At 40.6% G+C, this 15,779-nt stretch overlaps 4 protein-coding genes across 6 annotated transcripts; 3 read left to right on the top strand and 1 right to left on the bottom strand.

Annotated features, from left to right (window-relative positions):
• Positions 1–187: 187 nt before the first annotated feature.
• LOC124204203 (protein strawberry notch-like) lies at positions 188–4,948 on the bottom strand. Of its 2 annotated transcripts, none has more exons than XM_046601245.1 (12): positions 4,781–4,948; positions 4,586–4,656; positions 3,476–4,348; positions 2,862–3,413; positions 2,416–2,786; positions 2,227–2,361; positions 2,054–2,164; positions 1,748–2,000; positions 1,281–1,678; positions 968–1,212; positions 738–897; positions 188–651 (listed from the first exon to the last, which is right to left on the bottom strand). In XM_046601245.1, exons 3-12 carry the CDS (start codon positions 4,278–4,280, stop codon positions 559–561), a joined length of 3,123 nt encoding a protein of 1,040 aa, XP_046457201.1. In that variant the 5' UTR covers positions 4,281–4,348; positions 4,586–4,656; positions 4,781–4,948; the 3' UTR covers positions 188–558. The 2 variants fall into 2 exon arrangements, with proteins under 2 accessions (XP_046457201.1, XP_046457202.1); XM_046601246.1 differs by having other exon boundaries at positions 4,590–4,656.
• Positions 4,949–5,526: 578 nt separating this feature from the next.
• Positions 5,527–6,650, top strand: LOC124204315 (adhesive plaque matrix protein-like). Its single transcript, XM_046601357.1, has 3 exons — positions 5,527–5,615; positions 5,751–5,963; positions 6,032–6,650. Exons 1-3 carry the CDS (start codon positions 5,607–5,609, stop codon positions 6,536–6,538), a joined length of 729 nt encoding a protein of 242 aa, XP_046457313.1. The 5' UTR covers positions 5,527–5,606; the 3' UTR covers positions 6,539–6,650.
• A 2,437-nt stretch (positions 6,651–9,087) lies between these two features.
• On the top strand, positions 9,088–10,122 carry LOC124205979 (pro-resilin-like). Its single transcript, XM_046603586.1, has 3 exons — positions 9,088–9,392; positions 9,477–9,590; positions 9,658–10,122. Exons 1-3 carry the CDS (start codon positions 9,384–9,386, stop codon positions 9,904–9,906), a joined length of 372 nt encoding a protein of 123 aa, XP_046459542.1. The 5' UTR covers positions 9,088–9,383; the 3' UTR covers positions 9,907–10,122.
• Positions 10,123–13,508: 3,386 nt separating this feature from the next.
• Positions 13,509–14,717, top strand: LOC124205978. 2 transcript variants are annotated; one of them, XM_046603585.1, is made up of 4 exons: positions 13,611–13,637; positions 13,702–13,818; positions 13,925–14,171; positions 14,241–14,717. In XM_046603585.1, the coding sequence occupies exons 1-4, from the start codon at positions 13,626–13,628 to the stop codon at positions 14,261–14,263; spliced, it is 399 nt and encodes a 132-aa protein (XP_046459541.1). In that variant the 5' UTR covers positions 13,611–13,625; the 3' UTR covers positions 14,264–14,717. The 2 variants fall into 2 exon arrangements, with proteins under 2 accessions (XP_046459540.1, XP_046459541.1); XM_046603584.1 differs by having other exon boundaries at positions 13,509–13,637; positions 13,925–14,717.
• Positions 14,718–15,779: the final 1,062 nt, after the last annotated feature.

Here is a 15,779-nt window from a genome sequence, read left to right as displayed (position 1 = left end):
GTAGAATTCTAAAATTTTCCATTTTAGAATCTTATAGAATCGGATATTAAATTATATTTAGGTTTAATCTGTTTTACAGTTTTTAGACCCAGTGTTATGTTGGTATTGTAACTGTGTTCAGTTTATGAGACTAGATGACAAATTTAGATTATTATAAAATAAATACACACAAGTAATTATAAACAAATTGATAGAGAAATTTTTACTTAGGTAATCAAACAAATAAAATACATGATCGATATTCCTCAAGCGAACTGAAGAAGACAGTTGCGAAACAAAAAATTATTCAATATGGTTAACTATTGAAAACATTTTCAATAGCAAAAAAATGAAAAACCGCATCTAATTTTCATAGCGCAAATTCTAGTGAGAACAAATAAATCACTATGAGAACAATGTAAACTTCAGAGTTCGTTCACTACGTAGCAAATTATTTTTGTCTAACGGCGCAACATAATTTGTAATCTTCTATTTGTAAAGACATTAATAATTCCCGCAGTTACGGTTAATAAGTAAATTTCGTTTAGTGATGAAGAGCCAAGTTCATTATCTTACACACTACTTTGTAAGAAAGGCTATCAGCTGAGACTCGCAATTATCGGGAATAACTATGCCGACAATTTTGCTGCTGTCCACAAGTACGCGGGCGATCTTAAACCGAAGGAGGTACACATGAAAAATTTTAATAATTAGATAATAAATGTCACATTTGTATTATTATATCTATCTTGTGTTACCTGCATTTTCCACTGTGGATTGCTTTCCCTAATAATGGATTCAATTTCTTTCCAAAGAAGAAATATTGATCCAGCTAAAAGCTTGTACGTTGCACATGATCGCAAACCTTCTTTGCAGCTTTCGGGACCCTTCTTGTGGTTTTTTATTTTATTTTTAAGCCTGTTATTAAGAAAGAAAATAATGATTAATATCAAGCTTATATAAAATAACTATGAAAAAATCTTCATACCAGTAGTCGTGAATACAAGAATCTTTTGAAGCGTCGTAATGAAAATCCCATAACACCTTAGGTTCAATCTTTGCCAGTTTCGGCGAACTAAATTGAGGGATGTATTTTATGGTAATTTCAGATTGTGGTAGTATTTGCATTCCTGTATTGGGTCGTATCACGGTATATTTTAAATCTCGCTTGTCTCCATCATCAACAGTTTCAGATCTTCGGACAATTATGATGTCTCTTTTCCCATGGGATACCTGAATAAAAGTCATGACACGAAAAATTAGTAGAATTTATGTTCACAAAAAAACACCTATCCCACTACCTCTTTAGAAAAATAAATTCCTTCATCTGCTTGTCTGGACTTCGGAAGCCATTTTTCCTCTGCTGTTCTCCAATCTATGCCACCGTCAACTTCAATTTCATGTAGATATATCTTAGCCGGAGCGTCAGTATTTTTGGAGGTAACTTTCAGAACTTTTCTACGATAGGCACATTTGTTGAAGCGCAAATCAAGAATCGTCGTGCAATTTTGTTTGTCCATTTTTCCCTGATTGCTGATCGTTGATCGAACACCATTGAAGTATTGCAATAGAGTGGCTTGAAAATCAACAGGAATTCCTAAAATCCGTTTAAGGATTTCTGGAACACCTATTCCAACTTTAACCAGAGGAAGCACGTTGGATGATATGACGCCGACTAAGCCTAGCGCTGTTCTGATATCTAACATTAATTTTTAGAGCAAAATTTAATCCTTTATCCTTATTGTAGTTGTCAATCAAAATATTTCACCTCCAAAAAAGTTGCCTTTGTAATCAACGGGGACTGGAATGACGGGTGATTTTTGACCCATAATAACATTCATGGCATCGAGTACCGCAGAATCATATTCACTAGTTTCTTCTAATTTACTAGTAGAGTCTCCATTTAATCTTTGATTTTTGAAGGAAGCACCAAGGAATTGAAGACGATTAGCAACGATCAATGCGGATCGTCTCTCCCCAGCCAATTCCGGAACAAGAAAAATAAATTCCGGAGCATTCACCTAAAAGAACAAAAAATAAATAAATGATAATAACCTTTCACGGGGATATTTACTTGGTTACTGCGATGAATGCATCCGAACTGCTGCAGAGCGAGCTCAGCGCTATTCGGCAATTCTAGCGAAATGTAAATTCGACGGCTCTGATTTTTCGCTCGTCTGTCAGCCTTAAAAAGATAAAATGTTTAGTTCAAAAGTAGAAATGAAACTATAGTTAAGTTGAAATTACGTGAAGAGAAATTCCACAACTGCCAGCTGCAGAAACGATGGCAATTTTCTTTTCCCCGTTCATAAAACGCTCCCTTTCACGAATGTTGATTGACTCTAAAGGTACCTCTTTTTCAGAGCGTAGCTCGTACTGGACCTACGAAAAAAATGTCTTTAACTTCTAAAAATAATGATGTTATTTCATGCATACCAGGCCATTGTTTTTTTGGACCAGACGGCCCTTTCGACTAGAAATTTCAGCCACATTTTCTGAGCCTCCGAATTCGTCGATGAGTTGATCAATCCAATTTGGTGGAAGTATAGTTCCAATCTCTTCGATTTTTTCTAGAAGATCTTGTCTGATCAGCAACGCCTTCTCAAGCTTAATCCTCCTGTCTTCGACTGCCTCTTCGTCTTTTAGTTTGGTTTCGGTTGAGTCTGAATGATAGTCGAATACCGGAGCATCAGATGCATCACTGTCGATTATTTCGTCATACGAGACAACCTCAGTTAATTCGTGTTTCTTCTTTTTGGAGGTTCCTGCAGTTTTTCTCACACATTTTCGTTTACCTCCAACGGTTCCTGTCGTAAAAAATACATCATTAAAATTATAAAAATAAGTCGTACACTATTTAAAAAAATATTAAATTGAAATACCTTTGTTGTTTCGAGCATCAGCTAGCATTTGGAGACTATCGGAAGCTGGAAAGTGTTTTTCAACCAAAGATTGCATAATCATTTTTGAAGTTGAAACGAAATTTGACATAGGAGATCCGACATCCTGAATTTTCTGAAGCGTGTAAGCTTCTCCGGTTGATTGGAAGCCAATCACAACACTTTCGCCGCGTTTGACAGCTTCACTAGCAAACTTGACGGCATGTATTACTTTAACTGATATACACAAACATCTAAAAAATCTGTGATGCGCTGACCAAAAATTAGTCCACATAATCTTTTGTGTCTTTTGTCCTAAATCAACAAGTTCTGCTGCTTCGGTGAAATATTTCCAAAGCTGAAGCCAAAGTTTAACAGAATTGTCGTAGGTTCTGATGAATTTCGGCAACTGGCAGACTTCCACCACTTGATACGTGACATCCTTGAAAGAAAGTTGACGGTTTACGTACGATCCCCGTTGCCTCATTTCCATGGCTATCATATCCCCGGCAATCTCACCAAAATTCTTCACATTTTCGAGAAATTGTCCGAAGTCTAAAATTGATAACAAAAATATTTTGTAACGTTCAACGTTCAATATAATATAAAATATTTACCTTTGAATGGCGTGTCCTGACCCCAAAGGCCTAGACGAACCATGCTTGCCATGCTGTGGGGTTCCGAAACGGCGGTTGTAGAAATGTACACGATCCTTGCGTTTGGTAAATTCTTTTGCAATTCCAAGACAGCCATTCCTATTTTTCTCTTGTTCGAACCACTGTAATTGATATCATTGGTGTGCTGACACTCGTCAAAAACAATGACGCCGTCAAAATTTGGCCCGCACCATTTGAGCAATTGTTCAAGGCACAATAATCTTTTTGTCGCGGAAGTCATAATTAAATCGGAGTAAGTACAGAAAATGACGCCTTCTTTTGTCGACTCGGTGACATCGGCAAGGGCTTTGGAATTCTTCAATTTGTTTACAGCATGAACTGCAATCCTGTCGCCACATCCGATATCCCGCAAATCACGTTCAGCGTCGTACTTGAGGTCAGTTGAAATTGAGAACCAAATTGATTTCTTACGTCCACGAATGAAATTTTCAAAGATGACGCCAGCTGCGATCCGACCTTTACCAACACCGGCTCCGTCTCCGATGAGGTATCCAGCTCGAGAACCGTCAGACAATTTTTGTTCGTGTCTTTGACACGAGTAGATGATGGTTTCTAACTGGATGGCAGATAGGGCTCCGCTATTAATTGCTTGCTCTGGTAGATCAAGGATATAATTGGCCTCAGGGTTGTCAACATTGTTGAATACTGGAGAGATTTCGATGACGTTACTGGGATGATCACGTACAATTAATTCAGAATCCTTTTCTTTCTTAATCTCAATCTGTAATAACGACGGATTCGCCATGGTAATTTCAATTTTCTTGAAGATGTGTTACAGTCCTCAGACACTAACTTGAAGTTGACGTATTTCATCTAAACAAATATGTATGGAATTAGTATTAGGCTAATAATGGCTAATAATAATAAATCATAGCATTTTAATTCTAAAAAACAACTCAATACAAAGAATCGACATCACCTCCGGACATAAATGAATCGATACTTTGGATGATACATAAATGGATAATACATACTGACGATATAACCGACAAAAAAAAAATCCCTAAGTCTAAATCCTCAAAATCCTCAAAATGTCTTCAATTAACTTACCTACTAGAAAAGCCGAGAGCAAGGAAGCCTTGACTTGTGCCTGTACTGCATCACTCGATTTTGATGGTGTCCTATTGTGAAACAACGAAAAGAAATGATTAAAAACAAGTCGAAAAAAGTTTTTAAAAGCTATGAGTAAATACTGAGACTACCACCACAACAATTGATGCATGCACATTATTTCTACTCTCTTACCTGTTATTGATCACTTATTCAATCAAAGCAAAGAGGACAGTTAATGAAAAAAAATGGCGTAATAAATTTCACTTCGCAGAACTATTCTCGTGCACGTGTGGTAACTACTAACAGGCATCGCCTACCGTCTGAGCCTAGCCGGAATACTATCGGCTGTCAATTGCGTGTGAAGCAGTTCTCGGTAATATGCGCTTTTACTGAACTTTACCTATAGCCTAGGAATAGAGCCAACGGCTAAAAGAATTTTCTCTCCCTTTCTCCCGCTAAAATTCTCAATGACAGAAGCCCGAATTTTACCGCGTAATTCAAACACTGTCACCAACGAAACTAAAACAACTTGCGCTTTCAAGCTTTTACGTCGGAGTCTATCCCGTTTTCACTTGTCACACTATTCGTTGCAGAACAGATAACAAAGACTGTCACTCAATATTTATTGGGTAGTAATAAAAAGGAAATAATGTGAAGTTTTCTTACTATATTTCGTCGGGAATGGTCCGAATGACTTCGATGTATCGGTAAGCTCCCCCGCTCTCTCCCTCGGCTTTGTAATCCGTTGCCGTTTGCTAAATTTCTAATCATGAATCGGGCGTCAGCGTGTAATTTGCACGGCGGCCGCTCCCTTTGATCGGCATTGCGACTCCGCAAAGTATACCGCACAATGGTAACCTCGGGTGTGCTTTCATCCGTGCGGTTGAGCGAGCAATCCATTGGGGTTGGATATCCTTGGTGCTGGGTCCGGAATTTGGGTATATAAGACTGTCCGAGTTCGATTTCAATCATCAGTTCTATCCAAGAACAATCAGCACAATATTCTTACTAGCTCAACATGAACAAGGTATTATTTGAAAAGCATTATTTTGATATATTTATATTATAACCCAAGTTGGAATATAGTCCCGGCACTTATTCTTTATAGTCAACACAATTAACTTTCCCTCTCTCCCGTTTGGTAAAATTTTCTTTTATCCAGTTCGTTGTTTTGGCCACTTTGTTCGCTGCGGCTATTGCTGCCGAGCTTCCAGCTTACTCCAAGCCGTCGTACCCAACACCAACAGCTCCAGCATATTCGACGCCAGCTCCAGCTTATCCAGCTCCAGCTTATCCGGCACCTGCTCCAAGTGCTCCAGCTTATTCTAAGCCCACCGAACAGCCAGCGTATAGCAAGCCTGCCGAAGCAGATCATGTAAGCAAATTTTATTCAATTGTCTTTCAACATATTTTATTCAAAACGCTTTTGCATTGTTATTCCAGCCTCCGATGCCATTCGACTTCGCTTACGAAGTTAAGGACGATCCCACTTACCAGGACTACTCACACAAGGAAACCAGTGACGGCAAAGTCGTCTCAGGATCTTACCGCGTTGCCCTCCCCGATGGCCGTACCCAAATCGTCTCCTACAAGGCCGATGAAAATGGTTACGTCGCCGATGTCCAATACGAGGGAGAGGCCAAATACGACGAAATCAAACCCACCGCTGCTCCAGCTTACCCCAAGCAGGAAGAGCCTGCTTACCCCAGCAAACCAGCTCAGCCTGCCTACCCCGAGACCAAGCCGGAGCCCAAGCCCCAGCCGTCCTACCCAGCTGCAGCTGAGCCCACTTATCCCAAACCATCTTACCCTGCGCCAGCTGTGCCAGCTGCCTCCAAACCATCCTACCCTGCACCCGCTGCCCCCAAACCATCCTACCCTGCGCCCGCTGCCCCCAAACCATCCTACCCTCAGCCAGCTCAGCCCGCTTACCCCAAGCCCACCTACTAGATCGGATTAAATGACATGACTTTCACAGAACTTTCACCATATGACATGAATGATGTAATTTAATCGGATTCTTCGAGATAAAATAAACATAGATCTAAATTTTAAAGAACAATTACCATATCTTATATGATAAATGATTACATCTGCGAGGGTTTCACATTTTGGAAAACTTGCCAAAGATAGATGAGTCTGGCTATCACACGAAATAAACTTTTAACGCAATTAAACGCTTCATTAAAAATTCTTAATTTTAATAGGTAGTTTCACTTTTAAATTTTGACTCGATGATAAACGCAGTTAAATGAAATTGATAGTCTACTTTCAGTCTACTTTACTTTAAAACGAATTATTTCGTAAATTATAAAATCGTTAAAAATTTACGAGACTATTTCAACTTTCCCTAGATTTTATCCGCTGTTAGCAGTCGCGTCTGCAAGCTGTTTGAAGGCAGATTACACTGACCTTTTCATACATAATCTTTCAACAACAACAAAAATTGTGAATGATAAAAGGTGTTAACAAAGTAATAACAGTGATTACGAACAGAACTCGGTAAATAAATTGACTTTTGCTAGTGCTTACGGTCATCACGACATTTCAGTTCAAAATCTGATGTGAATATATCAAGATCACGGTGTGTTTTTGTTTTGGTCTGTGTGTGTACATCTCATCGTTCATGGAAATATGGGTCATGATCCATCTAGCTATATAGTTGCTGGCATCCAAAAGTCGGGAGCGTCATGATATTGCGAATGGCAGATAAATAAGAGGGATACTTAAAATTATTATTCGTTCAACACTCCCATCTAGAAACTTTCAGCCTGCATCTATTATAAATATTTCTCAACAGTGTGCGGTTAGTTGCAATTCGCCAATTATATGGGATGCCATACGAGAAGCGCTTATCGAGCGAGAGACGCGACGGTGATGGGGCGTTAATAGCGCGCGATGAGGAATGTGGGGGCGAGTGGCGCTTGTACATCAAATAACATTACGGACCGTATAGTATGACGCAATCAACATTTGATGCTTTTCTCTGTCGTGCACCCGAACTAATCTCCCAACAGGGATGATGGTGCTGGCCTATTTCGGGCGACCGCGAACGCTGCGTGTGCACACACATAGTTTAATATACAACAGTAGATGGCCGCTTCGTGTCGGCATGTGTCGTGTTCTGACGTAATGGCACATATCCAGTAAATAAGGAATACGATAATAAATACGAAAATTTGCATTCGATGCATAAGAAATAAAAAAATAAAAAGCTGGTTTGGACGAGTTGTATTCCTCGAAACTCGTGAAAACGCTCCTCTTTAATATATGAAATCGATCTAAGTGCTTCCAAGTGTTATTTGCCAACAGTTGCTTGTGAAAGGCTGCGCTGACGAACAACACAGTAGAAATAATAATACGGCAGGAGAAAGTTATATTGAAATGTTGCCATCACCTTTTATATATATTATCGATATCATTCTTCTCATGTTTTTCCTTATTTAATAAAACCACATGTGTTTTCACGCGAAACCGCCTTGTTTCTTTTCATATTATCTGCGCCACAACATAAACAAAACGATATAAAAAAAGTTGTGCTTATAGTCAGTAAATTCAAGTCTATAGTACAAATAAAAATGAAATATTTGATATGGGTTGTAGTTATAGGGTCCAAGGAAGAAAAAAAGATATGAGAGAGTATAATAGCGTGAATAAGAAGTGACAGCCAACAATATCACCAAAACAGTGAAATCAAATCGGTTTAACCTTTTATACGAAAGAGTCGAGGCTCTCGCGCGGCGTGTCGAGCATGATGCAAAACAAACACTGTGTCTGATGAGAGACGAGCAGACAATAGCTCCCCGATCGAGCTCTATACAGCAGGGCGTGATATATACGAGCGATTAGACAAACAATGGCCAATTATAGCTGTTGGCTCACGAATTTCCAATACGCGCTGGTGCTGTGATCGGCCTTCGGGCGGCAGTTTCTACAGTATTTACCTACTGTATAATAACTGCCTTGCGTGCTGCCGTATCGGGCCATATCGCCGTGTCTATTTCCTATCTCTGAACAACTCTGGAACAACTCTAATACAAAAAGACCGGCGCCAAGGCCCATCTCCCGCCGGCTGCCGGTTACAGCATGTTATGCCTTGCGTAACCTGCGAAAATCATCTTCACGGACAACGGAGCTGAACGAATAGACTTGAAATTTCGCGAAAAGAATGCGTTTTTTCTCACGAGGAAGAGAAAATATCATCCCTGTAGTCTGTTGAAGGTTTCCAGCGGGACTGAAAAGATGAGGGGGGCCAGAGTCACAGCTGGATGAGCGCCGACGCTCCCCGCAAGAGGGCCTCCGTGTTGTGAATTTCTCGGCGTCGTTATTATTATACTTTCTGTCTCGTATAGAACGAAGAACAGAGGTGTATACCGTAGAAAAGTGAAAGGACTCATTTCGGAGTTGCCGCGTGATGCCACACTGACTGTCGCTGCGGGAGCTGCTAAAGGGCATCTCGCGTATAATACACCCGTTCTAGGATGGTGAGTAAACATACCTGATGTGAACTGGGCCAAAAGTGTTTAGCGATGTATTCTGGTGCAGCAATTTCCTTTCTGCTAGGGTGGCCGTTGTGATGCCAACTATTTTGCTTTGGATATAGAAAGGAAAAGCACATCAGATGACAGGCAATAATAACAAGAGCGCCAGCAGCAACCTTGGGTGGTAACCAATTTTCTTCGTCTGCAGTCAACGGTTATCAGAAAAGGTCCTATATAAAGGCAAACGGAATCGGTTTCAAAACATCAGTTCCACTTTAGAACAGAACAACTTCAAGTCTACCACACAAACAACCATGAATAAGGTATACAATCTTATAGGTGTATTTTAGAATTGAGAATCTCAATTTGATCAATTTAAAACCGTTTCTTTTATTAAAATAATGCAGTTCATCGTTTTGGCCACTTTGATCGCCGCGGCTGTTGCTGCTGACATTTACCCCAAGCCCTCTTATCCGGCCCCGGCTGCAGCTGCTGGTTACGCCAAACCCGCTGAAGAATACGTAAGTTGATTACCATAACCGAATTATATCCACAACTTTTTTAATGAATTCAATTATTTCTACACAGCCACCGATGCCGTACAGCTTCGACTGGGCTGTCAAGGATGAGCCAAGCAACAACGACTACGCTCACCAGGAGGCCAGCGACGGCAAAGTCGTCACCGGATCTTACCGTGTCGTTCTCCCTGATGGCCGCACCCAGATCGTCACCTACAAAGCCGACGAGAACGGATACGTCGCCGACGTCAAGTACGAGGGAGAAGCCAAATACCCCGCACCCGAATCATACAACAACAAGCCAGCCCCGAAATATTAAGTTAAACCCATCAAATTTTCAGCAGAATTCTGCTCATTCAACTCAACAAATTGGCGTTTGAACAAAATCCCCTTATCCTCTCACTTTCGAAATTCGAATTATGAATTTGAACCGCATTTCTTCCATTTCTGTTTGAGCTTTGTAATTTATTTTTTTTCCCCCAACATATATGTATGACACTTTGTTGCGAATACATAATCGTAGATTATATCATAATTATGAGCTGACATTGATCTTTGCACTTTTACTTACGCAATATTATTATATAATAGCCTTTCACACCCGTGGATCCGTCTTTTCGGCTAACCTTGGGTGGTCGCTTATCTGACCACCGTTTCCAATTCCTCGGACGTATAATGTTTCTATTAGTGTGTATAATAGAAAACACGCACACAAATTGAAATCTTCCACGCACGTTTAAGATATATTAATTGTAGAAATTATATTTCGCGTGATTTCCCAGATTCACTTTGAGCCCCTTTTTTTTTTACACGAATAATTTTGAATAACTTTCGGCCTCTTTAACTTTCTCTGGTCTGGCGGTCGTCGTCGTCTCGACCGCCACTTATTTTACGAAACTTTTTTTTTGGCGGCGGGCCGTTAATTTTTCCATTTTACCCGCGTTCTCCCCTCTCTCACTCTCTCGCAAGTCTCACCCGTCAAATGTTCAATTACACCAGGCCGCAAAACTCGCGTCGGGATAATCATAAGAGACGCAGCAAACTTTCGTTATATCATCATGCGCACTTCATTATAGAAACCAACTTGCATACGGCAATCGCCCGGACTAATTGTGCGCATTTTCACCAAGTCGTCGTCGACGCCGTCCTGTACGCGTATTAGCTGCTGTTATTATATATTACTCATTCTGCTTGCATATGCGTATAATGGTCGCTTCAAGACACACAGGCTTTCACTCGCGTTCTTTCAAAATAAAATTTGGTCTTATATAAGATGCTGATGTTGCTGCATCGCATAAACACATTCTCCTACTTTGAAATTGTCGACCACCACCTGTTTAATTTTGTTATTCATTCAACGCAAAAAGGCAAGAGGGACGATGAACTGCCTTATTGTCTATATGTACTATGCCTGCTGCTGCTGCTGCTGGCAGGCGCAGCCCCCGGTCCTCTGCGGGATACGCTGGCGGGAGGTCCGAAACCGACCGCGTCCGAAAACTCCGCATCAAGGTGCTGACTGGGATGACGAAGGCCTCATAGCGGCCGTTGGGGGGGTTTCATTAGAGGCCAAGACACGCAAACTTTGCAACTGCTGCAAACGTATTTTTCCTGCACGCATGCACAGATTCTCTCTTTACGTAAAATATGTATGTATACAGAATAGAAAAATACACGGACGACCCTTTCACCTCTGTCTACTTTTTTGTGTGTCATCTTCCATTTTCCCTTGTTTTCCCTTTTGTTTTTTTCTTTTTGTTTTTTTTTCCCGTTTCCCATCCAACAGCAGGAAAAGACCCAAACACCCACGACACGAAGACAGTAGACTAAATAATGGCCCGGTCGGATATTTTGAATGTAGGCTACTTTGTACGAGTTACGACCTGCAATCTGCAATGACCCTGTCGCTAGATGGTTTTCTAAACAAAAGCTCACAACATATAAAATATTAACAACATTGATAACGCGCCAGATATATGAGAGTGCCTAGCTATATTAGAAGGGCGACAAGCCCAGGTTATTGTGTGTTTATACATACGAGTAGAAGGCGAACTGCCAAACAACGAAAGACGTGACCGCGCGGAGTAGATTCGAAAAAAATGCACAGCGCTCCCGAACCGAGACTCGTCGTGATGCCTCTAGCCCGATAAAATATTTAAAAACAAAAACATGCAATTTTACATACGGGAGAAGAAAAAGAAGAAAAAAAAAATGATTCAAATTTGCATACGCGGGAGTGAAACTATTAGCGATGATGTCGACGTTTCTTTTTGTTTTGCTTTTCTTTTTTCTTGTATATTACAGCAGCACAACCCCGCAGAATGGAGCATAACGGAAAATAGTTGAGAGAGAGTTTTTTTTTGCCTATATCTTTATGTGTTATGTGCCCACCATTATGAGCGCACAGCCAAGTTCAGTGCGGGTTAGAGAATTTTTTTTCTTTTTTGGGGAGTATATGTGTCTTCCTTCATTTTGAAACGCTTTCAATAGATCGAATCAAAGACAAAAGAGGAGAGAAAGAAAGAAAGAAAAAAGAAAAGAAGAAAAACATTTCCCGCGTGTTTGGTTCGTGATCATGTCAGCCGACATGGGAAGAGAAAAGAAGATGAAAAATAATTTTAAAAGAAAAGAAAAAAGAAAGAAAAAAGAAACAGCAGTCGATTGTATGTCGGGCGCGCCTGTCACGACTCGCTGCGCTCTCCTGCCGTCATCCTCACAATGCGTTCGTTGCTGCTTTTTACCAGCAAATTGCCGGTTACGAGACTATACAGCAGGCGGCTCGGCCTTCTTGCTGTGTGTCGCATTAGAGACTTTTCTAACGCGTTTGGTCGCTCTCCCGAATCGCACACAAACCCTGTAATATTATTGCAACGGCATCACCAATTGAAAATCAATGGACAATTGTATAAATGTATGTAATACGCGCCGAACACAACGACGCATAAATCTGTTAATGCGACCTTGTGCCCTCTGGGTTCAATAACGAGGGAATAAATAGAAATTCACAATCAGCGTTTAGTTGTGTCCTTCTGATTTTCTGCGCTTTCCCATTTATAAGCCAATGCGCTGGCCTTTTAATCCCTTGCATGACATTCGTCTTTATATATCGCTCTGCCCGCGTTGAGTTTGAAAATTAGATCAGCGCAGATCCGGTTGGATTTCCACATCGTATTTTTCTTTTTTTTTTTTTTTTTGCCAATTGTCGTGAACGAGAGGGAGGAACTCGAGCGTTTATAATACCAACACGGTCGCAGTGTGAAGATAGCCACTTTGGCAATTTGAATGAAGAGGAAAATACCTGAAAAATACCCAATAACACGAACAAACCTAAACCTAATTAACGGTTAGAAAAGACTCTTCTTTCTTTTTATAGAAAACATTATAATACACAAAGGCTAACCACGCATGAGTATACACTATAGTAGATGAAGAAAAAAAAAGAAAGAAGCAGGCCACACACCAGACTATAATAATCAAGAGCCTTGATGCGGTTTGCACGCGAGAGGTCGATGAAAAACGTGACGACTCTCGAATGGTACACGGCCTCACAGCCGTATAGACACAATACACATAGGCAGGGACATACACGTGGTCCTGTGTTATTTCAATGTACAGTACACTAAATAATTGGACCACGGTTGATGGCTTATAAGAAGAAGCCGCAAAGAATATGGAAAAAAAAAAACACGCCGATATTTGGAAAAGACCAGATGCGGTTTCGTCATCAGCAGCGACCAACAAATTGATGCGATACGTAATAATAATAATGCTGCCATTGAGGATAATAAGGAAATCTAGCAGTAATAATCTGGCCGAATTGTATGGACACTATAACACGCGCAGCAACGGGCCATCAGCTGCTGCGAAACCGGGAAGGAAAACATAATAACAAGAAGACATGTTTACCTACATAGCCCTTGATAAAAGCATGCTGGCCAGTCGTTGTAATTCTTCATTCATTTCTTCGCTTGGGACTCACAACGATCGTGGGCATTTTTGCAAGGCCCGAACATTTTAAACGGATCAAACGACTCTTTCGCGATGAATGGAAAGGTAAGAACATAATTTTAATTATTTAGTATTTTAAAATACAGTTATTTGGAAATGGATTTTTCAGCATCAGGTCGTACGTCGGCTGATTGTTTTAATTTTTGCAACCGGGGTCACATGGGCAACACGAGAATGGCCGGATTCCTTGGCCATGGAAAATTCCCCCTACATAACTCACGTGAAAGTATATATACTTATAGCCTAAACTATTCCAGAAATTCTTTGGGTGTAATAATCATGATTTTCTATTTCTTTTTCTATTCACCGATACACCGTAACGTATTCCGCAGCCACCGCAATCATATCCTTCAGCTCCTTGGTTCGTTCAACCAGTGCCGAGCAACGCCAAGTATCTGGGCCGTGAAACGCCGGTTTCCTCCCGTCTAGTTAATTTAATTGATGGGCGTAATCAGGAAACCAATAATCCATCGTTAAACAAAAACGGCTACCATGTTTCTGATTTGAATTACAAGAAATCGGTCCAAGGTCCCGTTGCTCCGGCCGGTCGCCAGCAATGGCGAGCCGCAACCCCAGCAGGTTTTCCGAGAAGTTATTATTTCCCTCAAACAGCATTCAAGAATCATCAGCCGTTTTATTTCGAACCAGGTCAACGAAGATTGGCCGAATAAAAATTCAGTAACCTGTTGCTTATAATCGACCATATCCTTTTGAAATTAAAAAAACATGCAGCTACTTTGGTAAAACAAAAAAAAAAAATGATTTGATGGATTTATTGGGCGTCTTTTCTGCCGTCCGCCTCCCGAAAAAATTGCGCAACGCTCAAAATTAGAAACGAGCTATGCTGCGTACAACCGACACTTTTGGCTGATAACATGCTGTTAAACACCGATAGCATCAGGACCATCTTTACCGAAACAAATTCTCACCCTCCCCTTTTTCCCACTTTCCCTCATTCACTCACCCGTGGCGGGTGAGTGCACACCCTCATCACGTGTGTGTGATGATGGTGACTGTCAAATTTCACGTTGTCTCCTCTTTTTTATTTGCCAGTTATTTATGTTTTTGTATTTTCGTATATTTATTAATCGGTTCCAATAAACCCAATTGCATTTAGGCCACGAACTTCTGTATTATTTGATTTGGAATATTCGCTCGTGAAAAAGTTTATTATTTAGACTAAGTAGACGTTATTGCGCTACAGCTGCGCAATACAAAACTAGGCTTTCTCTCTCTCTCGCCGAGGCCTCTATTAAAAAAGACCTAGTCAAGAGCACGCACGATTCGAAATGGAAATGACGAATCGAATCGAATCGATAATGGAAGGCTGTCGAACCGCCCCACTGTCCGACATATTATCAGCCACGCATAAACGTGCAGTGCTGGCTGTCGGATTTTTTCCTATAACAAAAAAAAAATCGCCGTTAGATTCCTTATGTGAACTAAATCGATTCATGTATAGCTGGGTGTTCTGTTCAGTCATTTCATTTTTTTTTTCCTTTCCGATGGAAATAATAATAAAAGCCGAAAAAGAGTCCATCAATTCATTTGTTGTGGTATATACAATGGCAATAATGTGGGGGTATTCATGCGACTGAGTAGCTCCGCACATAGCGCACGTTTTGCACGTCAGTTATTTTGAAAAAGAAAAAGGAGAAAGTGAATTTCGGGACTGACAAGAAGAACACAGTCGAGAATCTCACACAACAAACAGGAGGCTGCTCTGAAGAAGGACATCCCATATGCGCTGCTATATGCAACGAAGAAAAGTCTATTTCTTTTTTGGCAAGAGGAGATTGAGATTGAGAGGGTTAGAGAGAGAGAGAGGCGAGAGCGGATGATTGGGAACGAGATGAAGACAAATAAGGTGCACAATATAATGATAATAGTTGCCTATATATTTTCCCAAAAGTTTTTCACGGCCTTTTGGGGAAAGTGAGTCGAGAGAGATGCACAGCACACTATACGTGCGACGCGTCGACATTGTTATATATTGCATAATAATTGATTGCGGATAGCGCGGAGAGGCAGCAACAGCAGTTGGCGGCGGCGTTATACATATTTCTTTTTTTTTTTGTTATAGCCTTCACTTGAAAATGGAAGTGATTGGGCTGGCTCGGGGGTGTCATCGGAAATAGAAAGTGTTCCATCCATTTGTTTTATATATGTATGTATATACCTTTAATT

Source organism: Daphnia pulex, chromosome 10, assembly GCF_021134715.1.
Source record: "Daphnia pulex isolate KAP4 chromosome 10, ASM2113471v1".
Taxonomy (NCBI): Eukaryota; Metazoa; Arthropoda; class Branchiopoda; order Diplostraca; family Daphniidae; genus Daphnia; species Daphnia pulex.
Note: the sequence above shows the minus strand (reverse complement) of the source record. Positions and strands in the feature narration are given on the sequence as shown.

What these genes read in the sequence shown, in the direction of transcription:
- LOC124204203 (XM_046601245.1), bottom strand. Translation starts at nt 4,280, where the DNA reads ATGGCGAATCCGTCGTTATTACAGATTGAGATTAAGAAAGAAAAGGAT. An exon ending in TCCAAAAAAACAATGGCCTG is followed by an intron (nt 2,362 to 2,415) that starts GTATGCATGAAA and finishes TTTTTTTCGTAG; the next exon opens with GTCCAGTACGAGCTACGCTC. An exon ending in CAAAGGCAACTTTTTTGGAG is followed by an intron (nt 1,679 to 1,747) that starts GTGAAATATTTT and finishes AATTAATGTTAG; the next exon opens with ATATCAGAACAGCGCTAGGC.
- LOC124205979 (XM_046603586.1), top strand. An exon ending in CCAAACCCGCTGAAGAATAC is followed by an intron (nt 9,591 to 9,657) that starts GTAAGTTGATTA and finishes ATTTCTACACAG; the next exon opens with CCACCGATGCCGTACAGCTT.
- LOC124205978 (XM_046603584.1), top strand. An exon ending in CCTACATAACTCACGTGAAA is followed by an intron (nt 13,819 to 13,924) that starts GTATATATACTT and finishes CGTATTCCGCAG; the next exon opens with CCACCGCAATCATATCCTTC.
- LOC124204315 (XM_046601357.1), top strand. An exon ending in AGCCTGCCGAAGCAGATCAT is followed by an intron (nt 5,964 to 6,031) that starts GTAAGCAAATTT and finishes TTGTTATTCCAG; the next exon opens with CCTCCGATGCCATTCGACTT.